Below are 27,176 nucleotides of genomic sequence, written 5' to 3' on the forward strand. Positions count from 1 at the left end.
ACTTGCAACCAGTTCAGCATAATCTTTTAGGAATATTTTCTGCAGACGTTATCTGTTACACTGATTCAATATGTTTAAACATTTTCTTCACAAATGTGAGAGCCTGCAAAGCAGTCAGCATTGACACTTAGAACAGCTCCAAGGTAGAGAAATTGGCCCTAATCCTCACATTGAGTAAATTACGATAAGGTGAGAACTCCAAATGCATTTAAACTGTGATCTCCCCTCTGCAGAGAATCGCAAACCTGATGATACCCCCAAGGATAAATGTTCCCATGTTGATTTGCTGCAGTGAGCAGAAATAGTGTGAGAGGTGGTATCCTATGCAGTTATTTTCAAATCTATCCCACTGCAGTTCTTACAAGATCATGAGTGCACCTCATTTCTGACTTCCACAATCCATAAAATACAAATTTGTTGTTAATTATGGCACAGTATTTTTGGAAAATCCTTCAGTAAGGCAGTCTTTCCAGAAATCTGAAAAGCAACAACAACAAAAAACTCCTCCAAAAATATAGCTTACCACCAGCTTTAAACAAAAATCTAGAGCACAGAAATTTACAAAATATGGGTAAAAATTTAAGATCCTTCCAGTAAGTACAGTGCTAATATTTTATTCCTGAAAATTCAAGCTGCTGATCAGAACCTTCAGTATTCAAAAATCAGCAGCAAGAAAGAAACAGGATCAAACAAATGTGTTTTTCCGCGCGCGCACACACACACAGTCTGTCCACAATCGACTGGAACATCTGGAATCTCCCCCTTTCTTATTTGCAGGTGACTGCTACTCTGATTCTCCATAGCATTTCTGTTCTTTCAGCTATATGCTCACATCATCCGGGTGGTGAGCCTCCAGAAGACGTTTCCAATAGTTTTGGAAGTTTTGCTCATCTATATAACTCATTTTTCATTTAGAAAATTTACTACAGATCAGCTTCTGCTACTTGCCAGAGGCCAAACTAAGAAGTTACCAATTCTACTAACTACAGATTATATTATCTATTTCTTTAAACACAGCTAGAGTTTTGCTTCTTAACTTCTAAGGTTTCTGCCTTCGTAAGAAATAATTGACTTTTTCATTAGTGCATGAATAATATAAACCAAGGAGAATATAAACCCTGCATTTAAGATGGGCCTTCATTCTGGCCAGAACAAAGAAAAATTATGAATTAAGTACAGGTAAGGAAGAATTTTCTAATAAGCTTGAGAAGACAGTTTTTTTTGTTTATGATCAGTTTGCCTGACTATTAAGAGGAAAGAAAAAACACCTTCAAAAATCAATTGCATTTAAGTTCTCGCTGTAAGATCAAATGTTTACAGTACATGATACTCTTCAGAGAGCCTGCAATGCTGTTATCATATTTTGATTTTCTGTATTTAACCTTTCTGTTCATATACATGAACATTAGATGAAATTGCATACCACATGTAAATTAAAAATGCAATAGCTTAGAAACATGTGGTTAAAGCTGCCATCAAATTTTCTTTAATAGCAGAAGTGACAGCCACAAAACCAGAATATTCTTATATGGCTTATTCATTTGGAAGGTGCAAACATTCAAAGAGGTTTATTATAGGGCACAGCACATTATAAATTTAGCTATGCTCAAACATACACCGCAGCATGTCTCCAGATGACCTGATAGAGACAATCAACATATCCAGCTGATTTGCCTTATTGAACACATCCAATAACAGGCATTTTTTACTAAGTCTGTTTGTATAAGCAGAAGGACTAATAGCCTTAACAACCTGGCAGGGAAAAAAAGACTTCATAATTCAAAAGTACCAATCCAGCTCCCTTGTATACCAGAGTCTGTTGTTTACTCATTCAGAACATAACCAAGCCCATAATATCTGATTTAGTACCTTTGTCATCATTTTAGTTTCAAACTTCAGCACCAGTATGAAGTATTTCACAACACTTCTTATTCATCATGAATGTTTGCACTCCAGTCGACATAGCACAGGAGAAACTAAAGAGCTCTGTAAGAAGCGAAGTTTCAGAGTTAATTGTTACCGTAATTATTTTTATGAGCAACCTAATTACTTTTGAGTCTTCTTTTTAGTCTTTCAGACAGGGGAAGGGGACTGTCTGCCCACGAAGAAATCAGAACATCACTGTCAACTTGTTCAGGACAGGAACCTGTGCCCTGAAACAGTTGTTCTGAACTCTGGAAACAATCAATTTCAACTACAGAGGAATTTTTTGGAGATACTTCCAATGACAAATTCCCACCAACTTGCTTAAAATTGGTGGTTTTCTCCATCCCTTTAATTACAAGTGCTGAGTCACTGCTGGTACTTTTGCCACTAGCAGTGTTATACCTTTTCTTCGTAAAAGTTTTTTTTAACTGGCCAGGGTTCAGTTGCCTTTTCTTCTGCTTACATATTGGATTTTTATTCATGTTCCCATCATCACTGTCCTCGCTAGAAGAGCATTTGCTCTGACACACACTCTTGAAAGAAGTTTTCCAAGCAGTCTGAGTACAAGTTTTTGTTATGTTATGGACAGGAACAACATTTGCTGGCAAAGGAAGAGGCAGCGGAAGCACTTCACACACAGTATGCAACGGCTCTGTTGTTTGCCTGCTGGGGACTCGAGATGTTGAACAGCTCATAATACAGTCTTTCTGCATCATTTCATGCTGGGTGTCGTTTTCTTTAGAAACAGGTGCACTGGATTCACTTGCACAGGTTTCTGGGAACACGTTTTTAGTGTCTCGTGCTAGTTTATTTAACTGACACGAGGAAGAGAAATAATCTTTATCAAGTTTCAATGCTGCTTCTGTGTGCTTAAAATGTTTGAAAGACTCCTGCTGCATTACATCTTCTGACAGCACAGACTTTGATGGAGCAGAAGTCTTCTTAAGTATACGCTCACTTAAAGACAACTTCTGAAGTTGTTCCATGTGGCCATCCCAAAGCAAATCATCTGCACTATCAGAATGATCTGGATCTGACTGTGCAGCACCAGAATACTGCAAGCTATTTTTCACTGTTCCGTGATGCAGTGGATATGAATGTTTTATGCATGCAGCCAAATCAGGTGCTGGATCACAGGTATTACACCCATGGGTTGGTGAAGTGCTGAAGAAAGTTCCTTTCCCATCAATGCTGCTCAGTTGTAGATCAGCCCTTACAGAGGATGACACTCCCGAGTTCTTAGTAAATTGTGCTGGCACTACAGATGAGTCAGTCAATGTATTCTTTAAGTGCAAGAAAGGTGATGCTGTCTGAGAAAGTCCAACTGATTCTGACATTTGAACAGATGTTACACAAGAAGCTGCAGCTATCTCTGGATCTTCTGATTCCGTGCTTCTCTGGCATATCTGATACTCAGGTGGAGTTTTTCCATCAGATGTGTGGTCTGGCACAGGAACAACTTCACACGCAGACTTGAAATTCATTTGAGACAGAAAATTGGTAACTTCACTATAAGCATCTGATAACTCCTTTTCTTTTGGTCTATTTTTCTTGTCTGAAAGAAAAAAAAAAAAAGCATACAAACATTGTACTTCTCCCGCCATTGAGCAATATTTACTTTTGTTTCTTGTACTTTGGTAAGGCCCCTAAGACAAAAATTTTTGGACTTACTTTTCTGTTTCTTTGCCAGAACTTCTGACTTTTCCATTTGGTAAAGAGCAACAACATCTGGATAAGCAGCCTGAAACAAAGGCTGCTCTTCTATTGTAACTACATACAACTCCACAGGCTCATCTTCTGCATCAACATAGTGTTCTATCAAAATTAATGAGTTTATATTAGAAATATATATACAAATATTTCAGAGGATGGAATGAGAAAAAAGTATTTGAGCGTAAGGAAGATATGTAAAGAGACAAATAGCACAAGGTTTGAGGCCTAGCTATGGCACAGCTGTTTGCTTTCTGACAAGCTCCCATGTCATATAGACACACTGAGGACTGAAGTCTGTCATCATGAAACAAGACATAACATGACATGAAAAAGAGTCCAGATCTTATTAACCAGAAAAAATAATTGGAAACCAAGCCTCTTGCTTTCTGGATAAGTGGTTAAAATGGTTGTTTTTTCATTTGTTTGTTTGGGGGAAGGTGTTATTTGTGTGGTTTTGTCTTAATTTTTAGCATTGCTCTTGGTTTCAGGGTATCTGAAATGTGACATTTTCTTTCACAGTACTGTTTTCCCAATCTTATTCATACATCTCTTATCATAATGCTATCAAACTATTTTCCTCTTTAAGGAATGCTTTTTTCTATGAATTAGACTGTTCAATAATTAGGACAGAAACAATTCCAACCTGGTTTTTCCCACTCAATTTCAAAACAGGGAACTCCATTTTTAACACGTGTCTTGACTATTCTGCAAGAAAAGAAAGTAACACATTAGATGATTTTGTCTGAACAAGAAACGAGGAATCTAAGGGAGAATCTAAGATACCTAAAAATATTTCACTATTTTAATTTATGATGATTCAGAACAGAAGAAAATAATGTCTGTAGCAGTGAACTTAGCACAGCATTATAAAAATATGCTTTTTTTTTTTCTTTTAAATGCACAAGTTGTATACTACAATTTTGGCTCTAGATATTGAACAGTGATTATTCATTTAAGAGAAATGACGCTGCTCCAAGTAGCATAACTGGAAATCAGAACTGTTCTGAACATATAACTCTAATGCAAACTTCCACAAACATCAGTTTGTTATCTTCAACTATACCACAACTGTTGCCACAGACAGTAATTTGAACAGATGTTACTGTTCACATCTTTTGCATAAAAGCATGAAGTAAGATAGTAAACAGGGCTGTCATTAAGACAGAATGTGAACTGAACAAGGGCAGTCAAAGTTCCTACATGTGAAGAGGTTGGTGCTTTCTCATTACTATGTTTTTAAATGACTGAAAAGAAAATAAGATCAAGATCTGACTTTTAAACTCTTGAAACACTAGACAGAAACATAAACAGAACATACCTATTTTTTCATTCAAAGCAAAATATCAGTAACTTGCCTAATCAAATCATTAAAAAGCAGCCTCCAAACACCACACTCAATCCAGTCACTCTTCTGTAAGATAATGCTAAACAAAACAGCTTCTTTACAAGGCACACTTTAATAGACTATCAACCCATCAACCCAAAAGAGATGATGCCATACTGACATTGACTGCTTTTTGTTTCCAAAAATTAAGGTCTATAGAGAACTGCACAGCACCAAGAAATGGAATGACAAATAAACCTTACAACAGAAGAAAGTAGATCCCACCAAAGCAACCTCTCAGGAAGTTAAATAATTTCTTTCACACTGTGAAGTTAAGCTTAGCTACCTTTTGCCAACAGACACTGTAGGTTCTTAAAGTTTACATAGGCTTAACAAAATATTAGATCATTTAAAAGATCCACCGAGGGCTGACAGATCAAAATGATACCAACTCTGGCCCAGAGAATTCCTGAGTAATGGAAACTGGATGCTGGGAAAATACTGAGATGAAAATTGTTACTTGCATCACATTGTTTTTCCTGCTATCCATTTTAAGTACCCAGGATCCACGGCCATGTCAGTAATGACAAAGGACTGAATTTTTTTGAGAGAAGGGGTAGCAGAAACAAAATGGAAGGCAATAATTTCACTAGACACAACTGAGTATGCAGATGTTTATTTGTAAGTCCATGCTTGTATCTTTTAATCACTGAAGTCAATTAAAATTGACTAAGTATCTGAGAAGTAATCCCTTAAAAGGTAAACCTCATGTGCACAGACCCAAAGAAATAGAATGGAATAGTAAGCATAGAAGAAAGCAGGCTCTGTTGGAACATAAGAAAACTACTGTATGCACAACTTTGTGCAGCAGCAACATATATAATAATATGTTCATTTAAATTTTTAATTCTGTTCAAAATGAGCACATGGCTTGAATCAGAGAGGAAAGAAAATAATTACATTTTTGTAAAAAAAAATAAATTAATTAAAAATTCCTCCAGCAGCAGAAGTAAAATATTAGGTTGAAGAACACTTGCTGCCTTACCGAATTGCCTGCAGTTGCTTTGAATCAATGTATCCAGATTTTCTCTGGATCATATCATAACGTGTCAGCAGCACTAATAGCTTTTTACAAGCATAATGCTTTGTCCATTCCATCTTCTCAGAAGCAAATATCTGTTAGTGTAAAGCAAACAAAAAAAACCTATGCTTTAAAACTTGCTTACTCTGTTAGATATCACACTTCAACAGCTGTAGAGTAGAAACACAGAACTAGATGCTTTAAACATGTAAGTTAAAGAAACACCAAACAATATCTCACTACCAAGTGGAGGAACACTCATCTCTGTAAATGAACAGATCTACCTGCTGCCAGTAACAAATTGAAGGAACAGTGATGTGAAAGAAAAGTCACGTTCCAGATGGCCATGCAGAGCTGTCACACTGTGTGACAAGCTAGGGCTACTAGTCAGAGCTAAAATGGCAGTCCATGGGGTGGTGACACGTGAATTCCCACTAAGAAAAAGTTCAGGATGGAGCCCTCATTGGGTAACTGATGTGATCTTTTGGGATAGGAAAGCAACGACACTTCTAGATTTCCTGCAACCCAGACAAAGCATCAACTCTGACTGCTACATCATGATGTTGACTAAGCTGAAGGCTCCAACTTCCACAGCCAGGCCAGAGAAGACGACAACACAATAAAGCCAGGTCCATACCAGTTTAAAGATCATGGAACTCTTTGCCAGTCTTGGCTGGACTGTCCAGATTTGGCACCTTCTGACTGCCATCTGTTTAGGCCAATCAAAGACAGACTGCATGGGCAGGATGCTGCCATTGCAGATGTGAAACAGTGGGCCACCTCTGCTGGTGCAGATTTTTTACTAATGCAGCATGCAGGTTCTTGCTAATTGGTGGTGAAAATAAATAGCTAATAGTGATGATTATGCTAAAAAAAAAGTTCTTTGTAGCAAAAAATTTGCTCTATCAAACCATGGCATTGTGCTCTTTGTAGCTGGTGCAGTTTGCATGAAAGCAAGCAGCAGGCATTACTTTTGGAGCAAACCCTGTATGTCACTTCTGAGTTTTGAGCACTTGGAATCGAAGTGCCTCTGTATCTGGAAGGTGGTAAGATTGTGCTAAATACAGGCCTGCCATTTTCTGGGGGAAAATATGCATAATTCAGAATAAATGTTTCTGCTTGTTATGTATAGAAGCTGGCTGCCTCAGTGATACCAATAAATTATTATTATTATTAAAAAAAAAAAAAAAAAAAAAAAAAGAAGAAACAACCAAAAACCTCAAAGCCTGCAAACGTAACTTAAGTTACCACATATGTATACTGGTAAGAGGACAAGGCAAACATGAGTAAAAACCAAGAGCCACACCTGTTAAAACCTTTACGAAAGGTGGGACAAAGATAACATTCCTGAAGCATTATGCCTCATAAACACACCGTATTTTATACACTAGAGATGATCCAATGCTCAGCAATCCACTCCAGTAATGCTAGACAATGAAAAATGAAACAACGGGAAGTGACCTTTTTTCCAAGTTACTATACTTGAGCTCTTCTAAATGCCTGTTTACATCAACTAATTTTTCACAATTGCCAATTTTTGATTTTCAAAAAGAATGCGGCGCATTAAAGGCTGTGACAAGGTACTTTCATTATATTTCCTGTAGAATTACCAACGGGGGGGGAAAACCACAGATGACTTCCCTAAGGGAAATAATAAGAAAATGCATAGAGCTGAATATTCAATGTTTTCACATGTACCTGAAATGACAATAAATTCGGCCTTTTGCATTCCATTATCTTGTTCAGTTTATTCTTGTTTACAAGAAATTCTTGGATAACCTTGAGATAAAAAACAGAAAAGAGGCAGTTGAAGAAAGGGCAGAAAACCTGAAATTTCAATTAATTGATTTGGAAAATTAATCTTTAACTAGGCTTCTTACCTCAGCGAATGGAAAGCCTTCACAACTTTTAGCTTTTCTGCAGGTAAAAGAAATGTGTTAGAAACTGAATAACAAATAGGAAAAATACACATTTTAAATGCTCACTCTGCACATGAAGGGGAAAGCAGTTTCTTTTCAAAACATTCCTACTTTCTGATATTGTCCTCCACTGCACTTGCTTGTTTCACTTGCTCTAACTGATGCCATTCGCAAGGGCAGCAGTATTTGGAGTCACTGGGTTTGCAGTATCTAGTGCTTTCACAGAATTTACATCCACTGCGCTCATGTTCCTTGTATGATCCTATAGAAGATGCACAAATCACGATGAGAAAGGAGGTTTTAGAAACCCCCAAAAACAATATTAGCAATAAAAAAAATAAAGGTCAGAACACAAATGAATAACAGCTGTAAGCATATCTGAGTATATTAGCTATATAACTTCCAATAAAAACTGACAAATATAATGTGTTATTTTTTAAAAACTATTTTCTTAAGACTGTCCCTAACTGTTTCAGACCTTGTGCTGAGGAATTTACCATAAATGAATGCTGCAGAAGTAGCATGGGACATTTTGACAAAATAAGTAAAGAAGACATAAAACAAGCTTCTTCCCCCTTCTCATTACCATCCAAAGCAATACCTTTAAATGAGTTCACTGAAGAAACTACAAAAACAAGGTTAGGACTAATTTATTTTGAAGAAAAAGCTACAACAAAATCCAGCAATGGCAGTGGGTTCAGTCCTCATGCAGAGCCATTTTAGGGAGGAGAAAAAGGAAGTTGCTTGCCATTACAGAGTGCTGTTTTTAGTGACACTGCTAAAAAGGTAAATATCTGGGATCACACAAATGCACTGTATTAACATTCTGCTATCAACTGGTTTCACACTTCAGAAACGTCACTTGCACCCTCAAAAAGTCTCCATACAGATACACAGTGCAGAAAATGTGCAGTCAGAAGCTGAATGACAAGAAAAGCATTTTGTAATGCTAGTCACAAAAATTCAACCAGCCAATGACCCCAACATCCAGAATCAAGAGCAAACAAATGATTAAGCTAAAAATAAAATTCTACACTTTCAACACTGACCTGGATGATGGCAGTCAGAACAGTGCGCTACTCTTTTAACAACCAAAGGTGGATTATTATCATGCTCAGATTGTTCTTTCCATTGCTCAAACCTATCGGGGTGATATTTAAAGGATTAAGAAATACTTTATACTTTCATACTTAAAATCAAACACCCAAGTAGGCCTTTGCACTTCTCAAGTATTTGCTCAAGAAGTATTTCTTAAGTTAAGAAACTAGATTATTTGTTTTGCAAGTATATCCGTGGTGGATTATGAATATTGACATGCACATTAAGATAACAAACACAGAAAGCATTTAGAACCTCATGTCCTAATCCCAAACCAGTTAAAAAATAAGAATTATCAGTCCTTGTGACTTCTATTCCAATGCAACAACATACTCTAAAGCTGGGTGTCAGCTAATATTTAAAACAATCCACAAGTTCACAAAGCACACCATGCAATTCATTTAGGCAAACAACAATGCAGCCACTTGACTCTCAAAAAAAAAAAAAAAAAAATTAAAAAATATTACTAGCATTGTGTTGGAGCTGAAGCCCATACCAGAAAGTATGTGAACTAAAAGTACTTCAGCATACGGGGTAAACTTTCACTTTACCTTTGCAGTAAATTTTGACCTCTCAAAGTCTCAATTAATTTTAAAGCTTGTTCTTTTCCAACTCCTGGAACACCCTATAGAGACAGAAATATGAAACATTAAGAAATGGTCACATGCAGTACACACATCTTTACTGCCTTTCTAACATTATGAAATGTTAGAAATAACAGAAATAACAGACTAACAAAAAACAATCCCAAGGCAGTGAGCTAAACTGAGAAAAATATATATATTTTTTACAAAATTATGAATAGAAATGGCAAAAGACTGGAGCTACGCAATCAGCGTGACACACAAGATGCACAGAACAGCCTTACCCTCAATAGCAACTCAGAGTAAGTCACATGTTTTCCTGTTTCCTACTGTCTTTTTCCTGCATTTTCCAACCCCATTCTTACTCTTTTTCTCCCTCCTATCTGAAACTGGACTCTACGTTTTTGCCAGCTATGTGCCAGCCAGCCAGCCGAAACTCTTCATAATAGTTTTGGAAGACAAAGACTCTCTATCTGAAGTCAAAATGCTGGAAACTCGAGGAGAAAAACAAACAAACAAACAAAAAAACAACGACAACAGCAAAAAGCTTTCAATCACAGGAGAAAAAGCAGCTTTATGGCAAGGAAACTTCTAATCACAGAATCACAGAATTGTAGGGGTTGGAAGGGACCTCCAATACTTGAGTTTTCTAGCTGATAGGTGATTTACAGTGAATAGTGCAGAAGCATTTTCTGAAAGTTAATTAAAAATCTCAAGCCTTATATAATTCTCCTCTTTCCTTGTTTGATTTTGATATTTACTACATTATTACATTTGCAGTACACATGCCCTATATGGGAAAACAGACTACCACTAGGGGTAATGGATGGAAACAGTAACAATGTTCAGGAGTTGCTCAAGGACAGAAATCCAGGACTTCACTGTAACTCTTAAATTCACTGAAGAGCAGCAGACAGTTGATTAAAAACAACCAGAACAATTTAAATGTATGTGCTGCTTTTCAGTTCCTCGTTCAATTCTTACACCCATTATTTTACTAAGAATCAGTGCAGTTGAACACATATACCATACTGAGTGTCCTTCCTACAGCACTGCTACAAGTTTCATTCAGACATAATGATTGAATAGAACATATGCAACTGCATGAAATAAATCAATTTTCAAAACCAATTAGAAGTAGTCACTGGACTACAGCCAGACACTTGAGCAGACGATCAGGTACTCAGCTTCTGCAAGGAAAGCAGCATTTTTGTGTGTAATGAACAAAGCAAGTGCAGTTATATTCAGGTAAGTGATGAGGTAAGTATTCTCACTTACCTGATCTGCCAATCCCCACACCTGCTGCACTCCTGCAGTTCAGCTTTCCTTAGAAGTTCGTACAATTGTTTGCTTTGCTGGGCTGCAGCAACTCAAGACTGGCCTGGTGCTACATAACTGTGCCACTTTAGGACTATGCAAGAACTCAGCATACCAGCAGCTGCTACGTGCATTACAGAAACTACTGATAAGCCACTATTTTCAGCCCCTCCCCTCCTCACTAGAGTTTCTTTTGTGATAATGAAGTGTTTACAGATTACTACAGCAGAAGCAAGTCTCTCGTTAAAGAAAAAAAGAGGAAAGAATTAGAGTGATGCACTCTACCTGCTGCTTAAAAGGACAGATTTATTAAATTGAAACACCATGATTTAAGAGTTAACTTAGACAACCAAAATGGGAGCATTATTGTCTGTGGTCACCGTATGATGGACTGCACAGAAATAAAGTTTCATCCCCTTTCCTTTCCATTCCAAAACTGTTCAAAGCCTCAACGACAACAATCCAAGAGCTTTCAAGGAGGAAAAAAAAAAAAAAAAAAAAAAAAAAAAAAAAAAAAAAGAGACTTTTATTTAGTAATGAATTAAGTAAGTTCTAAGCTCTATCCAGAACGAGCGTTACTACTAACTGCAGTTCAAACAATGACTAGCTATCCCAAAGGACACAGTGTTTTTTCTCATTTTCCTCAGCTACTATGTCAGGGTTGTACTATAAGTGCTAACGGGCAGTTCTCATGTTTGCTCAGTATCATTAAACTGAACTTTCACACAATGGAGATGAAGACTGAAGTCAGGATGAACACATCCAATTTAGAAAGATTAATGCTCCACTTTGATCACCTTAAACTATCACAAAAAATTATGACTTATTAAGCATCCACAGATCTCAGCAATCATGTACTGCACACAGTTCTGTTAGCATGTGAAGTCTTCCTTGATATGCTGTAAGTGATTGCTTACCTTTGGAAGATAATCACAACCCAGAAGAACAGCTAGTCCAACCAAAGACTCTCTGTCACAACCAAGCTTCTCCTTAATAGAGGACATTGTGTAGCAATCAAGATGTGATTCCTGAAAAAGACATTTATCATTTATTCCATTTCTGTGACACCAGGGAAGGAACTGCCATGTCTGCAGTTCTACCCTACAACAGGTCTACCCTACAAAATACAGAAGAGTCTGACGGATAAATCCTATAAAGCAGCAATTAAAGTTTATAATGTAGCACATGGACGCCATGAGAATAACAGCACTTCTAGAATTTCAAGCTGCAAGCATGGATACCAACTATTTAAAAACTACCTTTTAGATAAGAAATACCAACCCAATCTCCTTTTTCCTCCACTTTCTTTGTAGGTTTATCAGGCAAAACACATTAAATCTTTTCTCTGATTTACAGAGAAAGTGTCAACTAATAAAATTTGGTTCTGCCAGTTTTAGAAAAACACACTCTTAATAAACATTTTCAGCTCAAGGTCATAAATTGTTTTTTACTGAATGATCACAACAGCCTGTTAGTTACAATACAGATGCATAACCTCTCTCCTATTCATCATTTAAGACTAAGAGCATTAACAGTAAATATATTTGTAATGAGTAAACCAAACATGTACAATGCACGCACACAGACCAGCCAGGAGGCTGACCACTCTACATACTCCAAATGGGAATTTATAGGAAGCAGTTTCACTAAAATTCTCCACTGCAGAAGGAAAAAAAAACATTGCTTATCTTTATTGCACACCACGGAACACCACAAACAGAGATGACAGTACTCTAAGTGATCTTCAGTTGTTCTGTTCTTAAACCCACTGCATGGATGTCCAAAATGTTCCTATCTTAAAGAACAGTAATAACCAACACAAACTAGTAGATAAGCATGATATCCAAGCAATTGCTTCGAGGGCCTCCTTTTAATTTCCATTTACATTTTTGGGATGACTCTGACGAGCCGGTAAGATCCCCTTCTGATCCTACTGATGTACGTTACCTTAGAGGTCATGGCAAAGTTCCTATAAACTGTTTGAGCTCCATATAAGAAAACATCTCCATCATTGGTAATGCACCCGTCAACACTGCCTTTTGCATTCAGGTAAGCACACATTGCTTCTGCTTCCCCAGCTGCTTGAACCCATGGGACACCTAAACACTCCAGCAGCTGGAGGCACTAAGTAAAAGAATCCAAAAGAAAATGTACATTGAATGTTAGATTATATCCACTTATTAGCATGTATTTTCTCAGTTTATATGTCCACTCTGAAAGAGTATATATAAAACATATCACTGCAATTGCTTTACAAAAGTATCTTACTGCAACAGTCAAAAGAAATACTCAACTAAGACCATTAATTATGGATTAATACATTATACATTAATTACACAACATAATTAACACTTACTCCTTCAAATCTGACTACTCAGCAGTCTGTGCTGGTCCTAGATAAGGGACAAACTTCAGACTGCCCCAAAATATCAAGCACAAAACACAGTACTGTTGGCCCAACTAATACTGGACCACAATTAGAGACATACTGAGATACATACAAACACATACTTTCTACAAGTTTGAGAACAGAACGTGAATACATTCAGCTACTGAAACCATGAGTCTACATACTTTATTTCACAAAACTGATTACACAAGAATGGCAAAACACCTGCGATAATGAATTAAAATGAAAATTACTGAACAGAAGTTCTTTGCAGACAAAGCTTCTCAGGTAATGCAACAGATTTCCAACAATACACCAAATAACAAGGAAGCTGCATTTCTGTAATAAGCACTCAGTTCCACGTGTGGCTCACTGCAGCATAAAACACAGAGATGCATCAAACAAGAAAACTGCTCTGATACTGCCACCCTACTGCAATAATCAACTGATGGAAAACACAACTGCAAGAGGCATGCTCCCTCTAATTCCAAACACTGTTGAAATTTGTTCTGCAGAAAACTACTAATTCTTTTGAGTTCATCTTCAAACTGTTAAAGGTTTCTATCACGTTTAAAAAAAAAGTGCCAAGACACCCCAGTTACTCACCTCTTTCAAAATAGATTTAAAAAGAGATCTCCCTGTTCTTGCAGCCCCATGTTTGTTGGAAGCTCCGTATCGCATCTCATTTCTCTTACTCATGGTGTCTGCCTTCAGCTTGGGGGCCTCGCCTTCCATGACAAACACCAATTTAATCCCCATTGACGTGAAAAAAGAATACCGAAAAAACAGGTTTCTGCAATAAAGTAAGGTGTTCCAGACTTAAGGAAAACATCTAAAGAAATCAGGTTTCCTTACATCCCTCAGTCTACTCCAGGGACAGTCACACAATGATACAACACCTTAGGTTGGAAGGGTCCTCAAAGATCACCTAGTTCTAACCCCTTGCTGTGGGCAGGGTTTCCAACCTCTAGATCAGGCTGCCCAGGATCCCAACCAAAGCCTTCAGAGACGGAGCATTCAGAACATCTCTAGGCAACCTATTCCATCACCTTGCTACCCTCTGAGTAATAAACTTCTTCCTAAGATCCAACAAAAATCTCCCCTCTTTTAGTTCAAAAAAACCATTTCCCCTTATCCTATCACTATGAGACCATGTAAAAATTCTCATAAGCTCTTGTAAGCTCCCTTTGAGTACTGGAAGGCCACAATGAAATCTTCCCAGAGCATTGTCTTCTCCAAGATGAACAAGCCCAGTTCCCTCAACCTTTCTTCATAGGAGAGGTGCTCCAGCCTTTTGATCATCTTCATGACCCTCCTCTGCACCCTCTCCAACAGCTCCATATCCTTTCTGCACTGGGGGCCCCAGGCCTGGATGCAACACTCCAGATGGGGCCTCACAAGGGCAGAGTAAAGGGAGACAATTACCTCTCCCTGCCCCTGCTGGCCACCCCTGTTAATGGAGCCCAGGATACTGTTGGTCTTCTGCGCTGCACAAGCAGACAGCTGGCTTACGTTCAGCTTTTTGTCCATCACGACCTCCAAGTCCTTCCCTGCAGGGCTGCTCTCAATGAGTTCTACTAATTCTCTACTCTTACCAGAGACCGTCTCGACTCAAGCGCAACACCTTGCACTTGGCCTTGTTAAACCTCATTAGATTCTTGTGTCTAAGAATTTAGCTCAATCTTGGCTTGCTCTTCTTCTCCCATGATTTCCTTATTCCCAGGCTATAAAACTGTTATTTATTTTCTTGTCTTTACTTGAGGTTGTTTCACTACCAACTTGTAACAGCATTACAAGATTTCCAAGCAAATCCTCCTAAAAATACTCTTTGTCTTTACATTCTAAGAACCTGAAAAAATTTTAAAAGCCACATAAAATGCACTCTTCAAAATCTGCTTCCAAGTACATCTGCATTGATTGTTTCGTACCATTAAGCCCAAGTCTATCATGCTGGTATATCTGATGTAAATGACTAATACTGTTGTTACACAGATGCATAGATACCATTATTACACCAACTTATTTCATATGGAAATACAAAATTCTTCCCACCATTGATGTCCAAGACAGCAATAATTACCTGGTCTACAATAGCTATATTCAGAATAATCACACAGTATATGCCCTTCCCTATAATTCCTGGGTTAATCTTTCAAACAAGAGCAAGCTAACATTTATAACACTTCAATTGACACGGAAAGACCATTACTTGAGATTTAACTCCGTATAGTTGTTATGGGTAAAAGAGGATAAGCTGATCTCTTGAGGCAAGTTCTATTTTTACAACATATATACATATATATAAATCCAATTAAATAGTAGTTTCTCTAGAATACTTAGCAAAATAAGTTACTCTCCATCTACCTGAAATGGTATCTTTTTTTTTTTTGGTAGAAATCCATCCATCCCTCCATTTCACTTTTGAAAGATTGTGCAAGGTATCTGGGCTGATGTTTCCATTCCACTGCATGTAAGACTTAATATCATAGAGAAGTGAAGAACTCATGTTAAGCTTCATTCTCTAGTTAATTATCCAGTCTTAGTAACAAAATGTTAAGAAGTGATTCTAAGAAGACACTAGTATTTCATATCAAAGAAACTCAACAGATGCCACAGAAATATCTAACAGCAGCTATTAAGCCAATATTCCTGTGCTGACCAGAAGCTGCTCATTTTTAAAAACCTGCATGTAGTTTCACAATACCTACTGTCAGCACCACTTGCACATAACAGCACTCTCAGGTTATGGTTGCTTATACTTGCTCGTATAAATTGAAGACAAACTTCAATGTTGCTTTTAAGCCTGATGAATGATTTAAACACATTTACTTCAGTATGTGATCTAACTAGAATTCCAATTCATAAGCAAAATCAGGCTAAAGCATGCATGATTCCTGGTACATTATGACTCTACCAGCCTCCAAACAGCAGTCATAAACAGCTTAAATTTCCCTAGCAACTTCCAACACAGCCTCAGGAACACATGGCAGTATGCTGACTTTTTTCTTGCAGCTTGGTAATTTGTACATCATGCAGCATGGTACCACAGTAAGACCAGTACAGCCTTGCTTACACGCCTCTCACCCATTGATGAGGCCTCAATAATGACACACCTGCTTCAACCAATTCTCCTGTTTGCAGCCAAGCATTAAGTTGAATTTAACCAGTATGACTGTGCCTTCATTTCAAACCCTTTATGTACACAGCACAGGTTATAATAACAGAATCAAAGCAACATAGTAATTTGAATATTGGAGCTAATGAGTCATAAGTTCAGAGCAACTAAATCATACAGTTCTAGAACATTTTGTTACAGTTATCTATATGGATACCATACCTCAGATGTGGCTTGGTAACTACTCCGATCATCTTTTTAACAGTCTGTGCTTCACAAACCCACAGACTTAAATCGACAGCAAGTGTCTTTCCTTTGAGACTACTCAAGCTTACAGGCTGCCTCACAGGCTCCAGGATTTGCCACAGATTAGTCACTCCCATTGTTCTACCTTCTTCGTTGTCAGCAGGAAGGTTTTAGCTTTAAAGACTAAGGAAAATAAAATATTTTCATCAAATGAAACATGACATACTATGAACGTTAAGACCAGAACACAAATACCCAGACATTATCAGTTTTGCTTTTAGGAGCAAAGAACACACAAGCACTCTACAGATGGTTTATTACTTGTTACCTTCACTGCATTACATATTATCATTTCTAACAGTCTGAATGTAAAAACAACCATAATACAATATAACACAATATAAATTCAACTGAAACAAGTAAACCAAGCTATAAATTACTTCTAAAGTATCCCACACATAACTAAATTCCAAGTCTTATTTAAAAAGAAAAAAAACAATATCCACACTCTCCAAGGAAATTACTTCCTGATGTGAAGCTGTAGGATCCACCTGCAAGGAGTCAACACAGACAACCTCAAGAAGTTCCTTCAAAAAACCATTTTTGAAGTTATAACAGCATAACTCCAGGAACATGATAACATCTCTCTTCTTACTACTTTTAATCTTTTAATGAGTGACTGGCTCTAAAATACCTCTAAGGAACACCAGCTGATAACATACATCCCCTAGGCAGTACATTTCTTTGTCTCTTATTTTTTTTATGCAGCTGTCATCCATATTACTCCATTACTGTTTCCTTTTCTTCACTTTTCCTTGGATAGTTCTGGTTTTCATATCTTGCTGCTTCTATATGAAGCCTCTGACTTGTAAAAGAGAGGGAAAACCCTCACAGTATCCATTTATTCCTGCACTGCCTTATCACACCAAGTTTGCCTCATGCTTATTTAAGTTTCTCTCAATTCCCTCAATATCAAAAGACAGAAATAAGATCTCAAATATTTTTATTTATTGTGTCCAGAATTTGAAACTGTACGCACACAAAGAATACACTTCCCTCTTTTGAAACTGACTTGATGAACTCTGACTTGCTTAAGACACATGAGGATATTCCACTTTGTTGCCTCTTGTGAGCAGAGCCACATCAAAATCAAGAAGCTTCCTCATCCAACACCTGGCACAAGTCTCTCCTTGCAAGTTGTTTTGTACTGCTTTAAAACAAGGCAGCCATTCAGGAATGTAACCTGATAACCTTCTACCACTGCAGGCATTCTATACTTTTTTTTTTAATCATATTCTCAAAGAAAGCTTTACCATCAACACAAATTGTGTTTCTGTAATCCTTCAAACACAAAACCCCGTTTTAGTCGTACGCACTCAAGGCATAACACAGTAAAATTACCTTGCTGCTGTTATGCCTCAGGATATAAAATGAGTTAAAATTAGGAATAAAGCAAACAAACACGCGGCGTTACTTCTTGAAGCACAGAGCGATCCGTTTCTCGGACGTACCAGGGGAAACCAACAGACGCACACAAACCTTCTCCAAAGACACGTGGGGATGCAACGGAACGACAGAAAGGGGCATCCTTCGGTCTCACAGAGACGGAGGCTTCTAAAGACAGAGGCTGACCCTGGTTTCCTTTCTACATGCAGACGAATCGCCGGCGATAAGCACAGCATCGTAAGATCACTGGCAGGAAACATAAACTAAAACACACATAAAAAACACACACAAACCTTTTCAATGGAGCACAGCTGAGGCGTTCAGCACTCCGTCCTCCCGCCCTACAGCTGTGCCCACGAAGAAGCCCTCCCTCCAATTTAAACACTTGAAACTCCCGCCTCGATCCAACCGCAGTCCCACACAAGCGCAGGGGCCGCCTACCCGCGTCCCGCCCGAGCCCTGGAACTCTCCTATCCGAGGACGCCGGCCACCATCCCTCCACCGCAGACGCTCACCCCGCACATCTCCGCTCCGCCCTCCCGAAAATGGCGGCGCACGGAAACGGCCCCTCGGCGGGCAGCGCGCATGCGCCGCGCTCTTGGCGGCTCTTCCGTTACGCATTCCCTTCCGCGCCGCTGCTTGAGGAAGCGGTGTTTTGCCCGCGTTCAACTTTCTGCCCGTAGTAACGGTCCCGCCGGCGGCGACGGCAGGTAGGGCGAGGAGCGATTGACCCCGCGGGGCTGCAGTGGTTGGGGGCGGCTGCGGTGGAGCGCAGGTTGCGATCCTTTCCCTGGTGAGGCCGCACCTGTCCTGTTGTGCGTGCAGTGTGTAGTGAATGCACCCTGTCTTCCTATGCTGTGGCTTTAGTGATGGGAGTACTTCTCTGCTGTCAAGTGTAGGAGTGCTTATCCTGTACTAAGTGACACTGTGTTTTCCTTTTATGCTCTTGTTAGGTGCATAACAATTACTTGTAATAATTTGCATTAATTGGTGATGTTTTTATAACTGGATTTGTCTTGCTCTTATTTCTTCATGGTTGTTGCTGTGGGCTTTGTTTGTAACTGTGCTTGTTCATTCCATGCTAGTAAGTTTCATGCTCTTTACTGAATTGATGCTTTTGTATTGTCTTTTGGAATGGCAGTCTGATTATCACTTATATTACTGATGTTCCTGACTTTGTCATCACAAATTTCCATTCACTGTCCTATATATGGCAATATAGCCATAAATTTAGACTTTGGATTTAAAATATGATGTGTGTTGTGTCTAGTCCTTGTAGCAAACTTCTGTTAACATTTGTCAATATTATTTGTTGTTGACTTCCCGTTAACTTATTTTATGTCTTAAAATGTACTAATGTTTATTTTTGCCAGTTGATGGAATTCATACTGCTGGTCTTTAATATTAATTACAGCATTTAAGACATGTATTTTTTTTCTTCTTCGTTGAGTGGGATTTCAATGGAACAACAGAGTGAACAAAGATCTGTCTTCATGTTAGAGTAATGGATAAATTCCAAGGATTTACAAGTAACCCTTTGCTGATATTAGTTACAAAGAGATGGTTCTATAAGAGACTGAAAGTAACACAGTAAAAGGTATGTAACTGTATGATGAAATGTATTTGTTGCTTGCTTTACAAGTATGGTATTAGACTGTGTAACGTAAAAGAACATCAGCTGGGAAGTTTATTGTGTTTCTGTCTTTTGAAACTTCTCCATTACACTTAACAGGAAGAGTTGTATACTGTTTTTTATCAACTGTGTGCACTAAGACAACGAGGAAATTATTAAGCACTGTTTATGAAAGTCAAGGAATACTCACAGAAGAAATTCAGTAGTCTTTGTAGTGGTGTCATAAATTGTAATGTCTGTGGTGTTTGATGTAATAAATGCTACTGCCTGTGATGCTTGTAAGTATGAGTCTTTTGTCTGTTGAAATCAGGCTAATGTTATACCAGAACATTAAGATGGCTCAGGTAGAAGAACAACAGAATTCTAGGGTTTGTAAGTGACCTCTAGAAATCATCAAGGCCAGCCCCCCCCAGCTAAAGCAGATTCCCTACAGTATGTGACACAGGAAAATGTGCTGATGGGTCTATCCTGAGCAGAAAAACATTCCAAAATGTTTCCAATTACTCCACATATTTTGGCATCAAAAAATCATGTGGTGGATATCAGTTGAAGTATGGTCAGAACATTTATCAATAGTATGGACTGCTATTCCATTGTGTGTTGTCTTTGTAGAAATGTGACCTTTTTTTCTTCTATGGCTGAATGTGATCTTGCTTGCCTTCTGTAGTGTTTTCGGTCTCTAGATGTTACGAATGTAGAAAGTGTTTTTTGAGGAATAAGAAACACATCCTGTTGCAGAAAAGACTACATTTTGACTAGTCTTAATACTTGATGTTTAGTTATATGTGACTTGAGTAGACTTTGTTACTTTTGCAAGATTCGTCTAGTAGCCACATTAGTGCAATGGGTTATTTCTCAGTTTGTAAAGGAAGTATTTGTATATGCATACACATGTAGGTATGTTCTCAGAGAACTGTAATCCTTCATTAGTAAAATAACAGCATTTTGCTTTCCATGGCAAAGACAGAACCTTACAAAGACAGGTATGCTTTCTGCAGAAACTGCATAAATCTAAATGATCCTCTCTTTTGCTTTTTGGTATCTCAGATAGAATCCAGGTTGACCTCTGTTGGTAATCCAGAAACTCAACTTGATTAGAATAATGAAGTTGTTTTTCTTATTATAAAGCCTTTTGCAAAATAAGCTTAAGCTTAAATTCACTGAGATTTCAGTTCTGAGAATTCACTGAGATTTTAGTTCAATGCAACATTTGCTATGATCTTTATATTTCTTGTGTCAATTTAAATAAATACAGTCTGTGTTGTTATCTGTTGGTGTGTTCTCATTTAACAGATAGGTTTCAATCTTCTGTTACTTTCATGTTTTCTCAGTACTCATGGGTAAGAGAAAGGAAGAAAGTGTTTCAAAGCCTCCATCCCACAAAAGACAGAGACAAGAACACACAGATGAACATAGTGATGAGTCCAGTGATGAAGGAAACTCACTGTTTTCAGCTGATAATAGCTGTTTCTCTTTAACATCGGTAAGTTGTTCTAAAAAATCCGCCTAAAAATTGGTATTTAAAAAAAAAAAAAGTAAACCTGTGGCTTTGGTTGATTTTTTTGAAGTAAGTCTTAAATATAGGATTCAATGGAACCAATACAACAAAATGAAACAATTAGAGTTAATGACTGTAATAGGACTTCTGAATGAGTTCACTCTTTTCTCAGATCATGTATTTTTGGCAGTTGATCATAAAGCAATGTGTAGGTCACTTGAAAAGTAGTGCCTCCTATTTCACAGAATCATAGGATTGTTTGAGTTGGAAGGAGCCCTTAAAGATCATTTAATCAAACTCCTGTGCAATGAGCAGGGACACCTACAGTTCCATCAGGGTGCTGAGCCCCATCCCTCTGATTTTGAACATCTCCAAGGACAGAGCTTCCTCCGCCACTCTGGGCAACTTGTTCCAGTGCCTCACTACCCTTTTGGTAAAAACTTCTTCCTTATATCCATTCTAAATTTCCCATCTTAGTTTGAAACCATGTCCCCCTTGTCCTGTCACAAAAGACCTTGCTAAAGAGTCTGTCCCCTTCTTTGTTATAGCCATCTTTTGAATATTGCAATTCTGTTATCAGATCTACCCAGAGCCTTCTCTTCTCCAAACTGGATCGCTTCACGTGTAAAAAATGGCACATATTCAGTGATACACCTTTGCTTCATCTGCGCTTCCATGTCTGATGCCATTTTATCAGATTGCCACTCTGCTGCACAGAACAAAATGTAATGGAATGCTGGCAAGAAGGTTCAACCTCTACTCCCATCCCACCACCATCCACATCTGACATTATGAAGCAACATAATAAAATAGGAGGCACTATAGTATAGTATGGTATCCTAGTTTTATGGAATGAATACTACTGAAATTGACAAGTAAAGCAAAAGGACTTTATAGAATTATTGCATTAGGAAAAGTAGAAAGTGTATTTAGAAAAACATGATTTGCTGAAAAAAGCACTGAATGCTTTCATTTCATAGCTGATGCTTGCAAACAAATAACAGAAATGTTTGAAATGCAATGGAACTTGAAGACGTGAATATTCTTTTCTCTTCTTCTGCAGTAGTTGAATTTCAAGTTTGGTAGTCTTTTTAAAAATATTTACTGAGCTTAAGTATATAGCTTTGCATATTATAAGATACTGATGTTGAGTTATAGAGAGATATAAATTGAGATATTACTCTTCATTTTCTTGAATAGTATTCTCTATTCTGTGTCACTCCAAGAAATTTTTTCTTGGTTAGAAAACTTTTTCAGAAGCATTGATAATAAAACAAAAATCTGTTGTCAGAAAAGTACTTTGGGAGTTGTACATGAAGTGTTATTTCAATAACAAGAAGTCTTTCTATGATACTCCTTATTAACTGCTCTAATAATTGTCTGTAATGTATGATCTTAATCTTTGATGTTATGTAAAATAAAAGTTAGAGAACTGATCAATTTTCACTAACTGTTTTTATCTTGATTGACATAATAACTGTTCTGTAATGAGCAATTTTCATAGTATCATGGATGAATGCTGATTTCCTTGTGGTTTGTTACCATTCATGCTTTTTATCATAGTCATTTGAATTCTCATTATGTTTGAAGTATGTGAAATGTGTTTCATTAAAACACACAAGTGACGTAATATCTGACGTAATATCTGATTATTTAGACTGTAGGGGAAGCTGGGATAATTGAAAGTATCCAGCTGAAGAACTTCATGTGTCATTCGATGTTGGGGCCTTTTCAGTTTGGATCGAATCTCAATTTTATTATTGGAAACAATGGAAGTAAGTACTAATTGTATCGTTGCTATATGGAAGAACACTTTTGTTGAGACTTTAAAATGTATAATTTCTATTTGAAAAAGAATTGCTAGTTCATCTCTGAATCTTTGGGGACTGTATCATAGAATCACCAAGGTTGGAAAAGACCCACAGAATCACCCAGTCCAACCATCCACCAGTCACATTTGTTCTCACTAAACCATGTCCCTCAACACAACATCCAGCCTTTCCTTGAACACCTCTAGGGTCAGTGATTCCACCACCTCCCTGGGCAATCCATTCCAGTGCCTGACCACTCTTTCAGAGAAGTGGTATTTCCTAACATTCAGCCTGAATCTTCCCTGGTGCAACTTGAAGCTGTTCCCTCTAGTTCTATCACCAGGTACATGAGAGAAGAGGCCGACCCCCCAGCTCACTACAGCCTCCCTTCAGGTAGTTGTAGAGAGCAATAAGGTCTCCCCTGAGCCTCCTTTTCTCCAGACTGAACAATCCCAGCTCCTTCAGCCGCTCCTTATAAGGCCTGTGCTCCAAACCCCTCGTCAGATTTGTCCTTCTTTGAACCGCTCCAGGGACTCAATGTCTTTCTTGCATTGAGGGGCCCAAAACTGGACACAGTACTGGAGATTTGGCCTCACCAGTGCTGAGTACAGGGGGACAATTGCTTCCCTGTTCTTGCTGGCAATACTGCTTCTGATGCAAGCCAGGATGCCATTGGCCTTCTTGGCCACCTGGGCACACTGCTGGCTCATGTTCAGCCAAGCATCAATCAGTACCCCCAGGTCCATTTCCTCTACGCAGTCTTCCATCCACTCTGCCCTAAGGCTTTAGTGTTACCTGGGGTCGTTGTGGCCAAAGTGCAGGACCCGGCATTTGGTCTGGTTGAGCCTCATTCCATTGGCTGTAGATGGATTCAATTTTATACTTGAGAATCACAGTCTATCCCAGTAGTGCAAAGCTAGTGAAAAGAGTTTTAAATTCGGACATTTATGAAAGATAACATAAGTAGAACTTTTCATAGCTAAATTATACATAAATTTAAGTTTCACATAGGCATGTATTCATTTTTTAAATACACAGTAGTTATCCAAGTATATGTCAACTTGAAACCGTTCTAGCAGGATGTTGTACTTACCCAAGTTAATTTATTTTGGAGGGAGAATTTCAAAAGTTATACATAGATGTTAAAGAGGGCTTAAAATTTCCCTGGTAGTTAACTATGTGTTAACATATGATGATATGTGTTGGTTTCTTTTGTATTATATGTGTTTTCTGTGTGCTTTTAAGAAATGGAATTTTCTTTCTCCCTGAGATAGAACATCTCATTGAACACAAATTAATGAGGAGAGCAGCAGAAGTTTGGCTCAGCATGTTTTCTGGGGGAGAAACTTGGAAATGCCTGATTTAAGATATTCTTTCCTAGATTTGTGGCTGTTTTATATATCTGACAAGCTGAGATGCAACTGCTTCAATATGTAAGCAGTTGGCAACTTTAGTACAAATGAACTGAAGATGAAGACACAGTAACTTTCGTTTTTTTCTGTTTCTTGTTTTTTGTTTGAAGAAAAAAAAAACCTTCAGTGCTTCTGTTACAGGTGGAAAAAGTTCTGTTTTAACTGCGCTGATTGTTGGGCTTGGAGGAAAAGCCACTGCTACTAATAGAGGTTCCTCGTTAAAATTGTTTGTAAAAAGTGGAGAGACGTAAGTATAACTTCCTTGGTTTTAAGGTGGAATATGTTTCGAGACTGATTCAGATTAGTTGCTCAGTATTCTGGCAACTTAATTCTTCTCTGATCTCCTACTAGATCTAACAGATAAAAATAAAAATCAAAATGCTGAAAGGGCCACGTTAAAAATAAATGGAAATGTACCAGTAGCATGCTATTTGCCAATGCACATAAAGGATACTGCTTAAGTTAGTTCTCATGTATTAGATGTACTGGAATATCCTACAGACAGATTGAAGAGTTCATTTAGAAAGTTCACCAGAAATGAATCATTACTGTTCTGTGAGCATAAGTTTAATTCTTTCTGTCTTTCTAGTGACATGAGTGTATGCACAGTGCAAAGACCTTGACACATGGGGGGATTATTTAATGTGTAGGATGTGAATTAATGTCTGCTGCAAGAGTGGGGATAGTGTGTTTAGGGGAACCAGAAAAAAAGATGAGGTTTAAAACCTTGTTTTTACATAAAGCTGCAACTTGAAGCCCCAGACTTTTCCTTTCAGAAATATTTGGAGTAAAATTGCTTCAGTACCTGCCTTGTGTAGTAACATTTCAGCATTCCCATTAGAAACAGAATATCTGAATTCAGAATTGAAACCATATCCCTTCTTTTCCAAAAAGAAAAACAAACAAACCTTTAGTAGTGAACTATAGGTTGCTTTGTTCAGGGATGGCTATATGAGCCAAGCAATTTGTAAGCTTATAAGCCAGCCTGGAGACAAGGGAACAACCAGAAAGGAGCTTGATAATGCAACTTGAAGATGAAGGTACTGAGGTATGAAGGAAAAGTGGGAGAGTCTGCACATTTGCTTCTTGCTCATGACTTACCTGAAGTTGCAAACAAAACAGTGTGGTGATCTTTCTGTCCAGTTGTCTTCAATGCTGTTTTGGCTTTGATATCATCAGTGTGTTTTGTTCCAATCTGTACTATGAATGACTTTTTGTAGAAAATTATTAAGTTCTGATTTTATTTTTCTTTTTTAATTTATAACTCATTTCAGCTATTGGTGGATGCTTGTGTGTTTACTCCTTGTTTTTTTTTTCCTTTAGTTCTGCAGATATCTCAGTAACACTACAAAACCAAGGCAGAGATGCATTTAAACCAGAACTGTATGGTGACTCTATTATTGTGAATACACACATTAATCTGGAAGGGAGCAGAACATACAGACTGAAAAGCAAATCTGGTTGGTGATAGTTTGTTTTGCCCTCAATCTTTAAATGGTTTAATGGTTTAATTACTTTAAATGAATTTTCTTAGAAGGTTAACTTCTTAAGGATTTTCTTAGAAGGTTAACTTTTCTGTATCTGTGTTGGCATGTTAGACTGCAGTATGCTGGCATGTCACAGCAGTTACTTTTCTCTCTCAAACACTCTTCCTCTCCCCATTAGGTACTGTGATTTCTTCAAAAAAGGAGGAACTCTTAGGAATGCTGGATCACTTTAATATACAGGTAATTATTAGTGTTTCAATTCTGTTGAATTTAAGACATTAGCTTGTGATGTTTCATTTTTCTAAATGAGAGAAGTTTGCCTTTTCCTCGTTATGATCACTTACAGTGGCAAGAGAGCATTAAAATTTAATATACCTTGTACAGTGCTGGATAAGACCTTATTCCGTGCAGGTCAGTGTTCACTGTCATCTACAAGCTTGGTATATCCTGTCAATGAAAGATAGCACTGGTAGACTTTGTTGATATGCAAAGCTTTTTTTTTTTTTTAATCACCTGCTGATTCTTTCAGTTTTTGCTGTTCTGTCAGTTTTTTTTTTTCCTTTTTTTTTTTTTTTCTACTTAAGTGATTAATGAAAAATCAGTTACTTTATACTTGATGTGCACTATTCAAAATAGTGCACCTGTCAAACAGTATAAACTTCTGTTACTGTGTAATGATTTTATTGTGGAAACTTGTGTAAGAATATATTGGGCAATTCCTTGAGTTGAATGTGGTACTTTGGGCAGTTGATGAAAGAAGAATTAAACGTTGTTGCACAAAATTCCCAATTCAGGACTTGTTAAGTCAGTAAAACTTCCCTGAAGTCACTGATTCTTGTGAAAACAATTCCTTAGATGCCTTTATTATGTTGCAGTGTTGTATTTGGAGTGTCTATGTGTGTGTGTATCCCTTTCAGGGATGTGAGATTATAAGTCTTTTTTTCCCTAAAATATAAATGAAGTAACATATCCAATATTACAGGTAGAAAATCCTGTGTCTGTTTTAACCCAAGAGATGAGTAAGCTCTTCTTACAGTCTAAAAATGAGGGTGACAAGTATAAGGTAAGAAAAATCATGTAACACTTTGATTAAATAATGAATGGTAACTTTCAGAATTAGTCAGTTGGTTTCAAGTAATTATTTAAAAAATGCAGCCCAGTGAAACAAGCAAACAAA

The 27,176-nt window shown here is 37.7% G+C and overlaps 2 protein-coding genes across 7 annotated transcripts in view; one reads left to right on the top strand and one right to left on the bottom strand.

Annotated features, from left to right (window-relative positions):
• Positions 1-6: 6 nt before the first annotated feature.
• On the bottom strand, positions 7-18,721 carry GEN1 (GEN1 Holliday junction 5' flap endonuclease). Of its 6 annotated transcripts, XM_042828898.1 has the most exons (16): positions 18,600-18,681; positions 18,224-18,421; positions 16,689-16,895; positions 13,958-14,144; positions 12,910-13,086; positions 11,880-11,990; positions 9,613-9,686; positions 9,013-9,104; positions 8,075-8,225; positions 7,925-7,961; positions 7,743-7,823; positions 6,009-6,139; positions 4,283-4,344; positions 3,598-3,741; positions 2,329-3,481; positions 7-1,986 (listed from the first exon to the last, which is right to left on the bottom strand). In XM_042828898.1, exons 3-16 carry the CDS (start codon positions 16,847-16,849, stop codon positions 1,977-1,979), a joined length of 2,571 nt encoding a protein of 856 aa, XP_042684832.1. In that variant the 5' UTR covers positions 16,850-16,895; positions 18,224-18,421; positions 18,600-18,681; the 3' UTR covers positions 7-1,976. The 6 variants fall into 6 exon arrangements, with proteins under 6 accessions (XP_042684832.1, XP_042684797.1, XP_042684807.1 ...); XM_042828863.1 differs by having other exon boundaries at positions 7-3,481; positions 18,674-18,721; XM_042828873.1 differs by having other exon boundaries at positions 7-3,481; positions 18,252-18,421.
• A 31-nt stretch (positions 18,722-18,752) lies between these two features.
• The window catches only part of SMC6 (structural maintenance of chromosomes 6), a 30,313-nt gene continuing 21,889 nt past the window's right edge, over positions 18,753-27,176 (top strand). Inside the window, exons 1-8 of the mRNA XM_042828843.1 lie at positions 18,753-18,868; positions 19,609-19,755; positions 21,123-21,274; positions 22,947-23,064; positions 24,654-24,759; positions 25,836-25,972; positions 26,178-26,239; positions 26,982-27,062. Of these exons, the coding sequence (XP_042684777.1) occupies positions 21,128-21,274; positions 22,947-23,064; positions 24,654-24,759; positions 25,836-25,972; positions 26,178-26,239; positions 26,982-27,062 (651 nt within the window). The 5' untranslated portion in view covers positions 18,753-18,868; positions 19,609-19,755; positions 21,123-21,127. The remainder of the gene's footprint in view (positions 18,869-19,608; positions 19,756-21,122; positions 21,275-22,946; positions 23,065-24,653; positions 24,760-25,835; positions 25,973-26,177; positions 26,240-26,981; positions 27,063-27,176) is intronic.

This window comes from Centrocercus urophasianus, unplaced genomic scaffold, assembly GCF_019232065.1.
Source record: "Centrocercus urophasianus isolate 14NV4802_14NV808 unplaced genomic scaffold, USGS_Curo_1.0 seq_10, whole genome shotgun sequence".
In the NCBI taxonomy this organism is placed as follows: domain Eukaryota; kingdom Metazoa; phylum Chordata; class Aves; order Galliformes; family Phasianidae; genus Centrocercus; species Centrocercus urophasianus.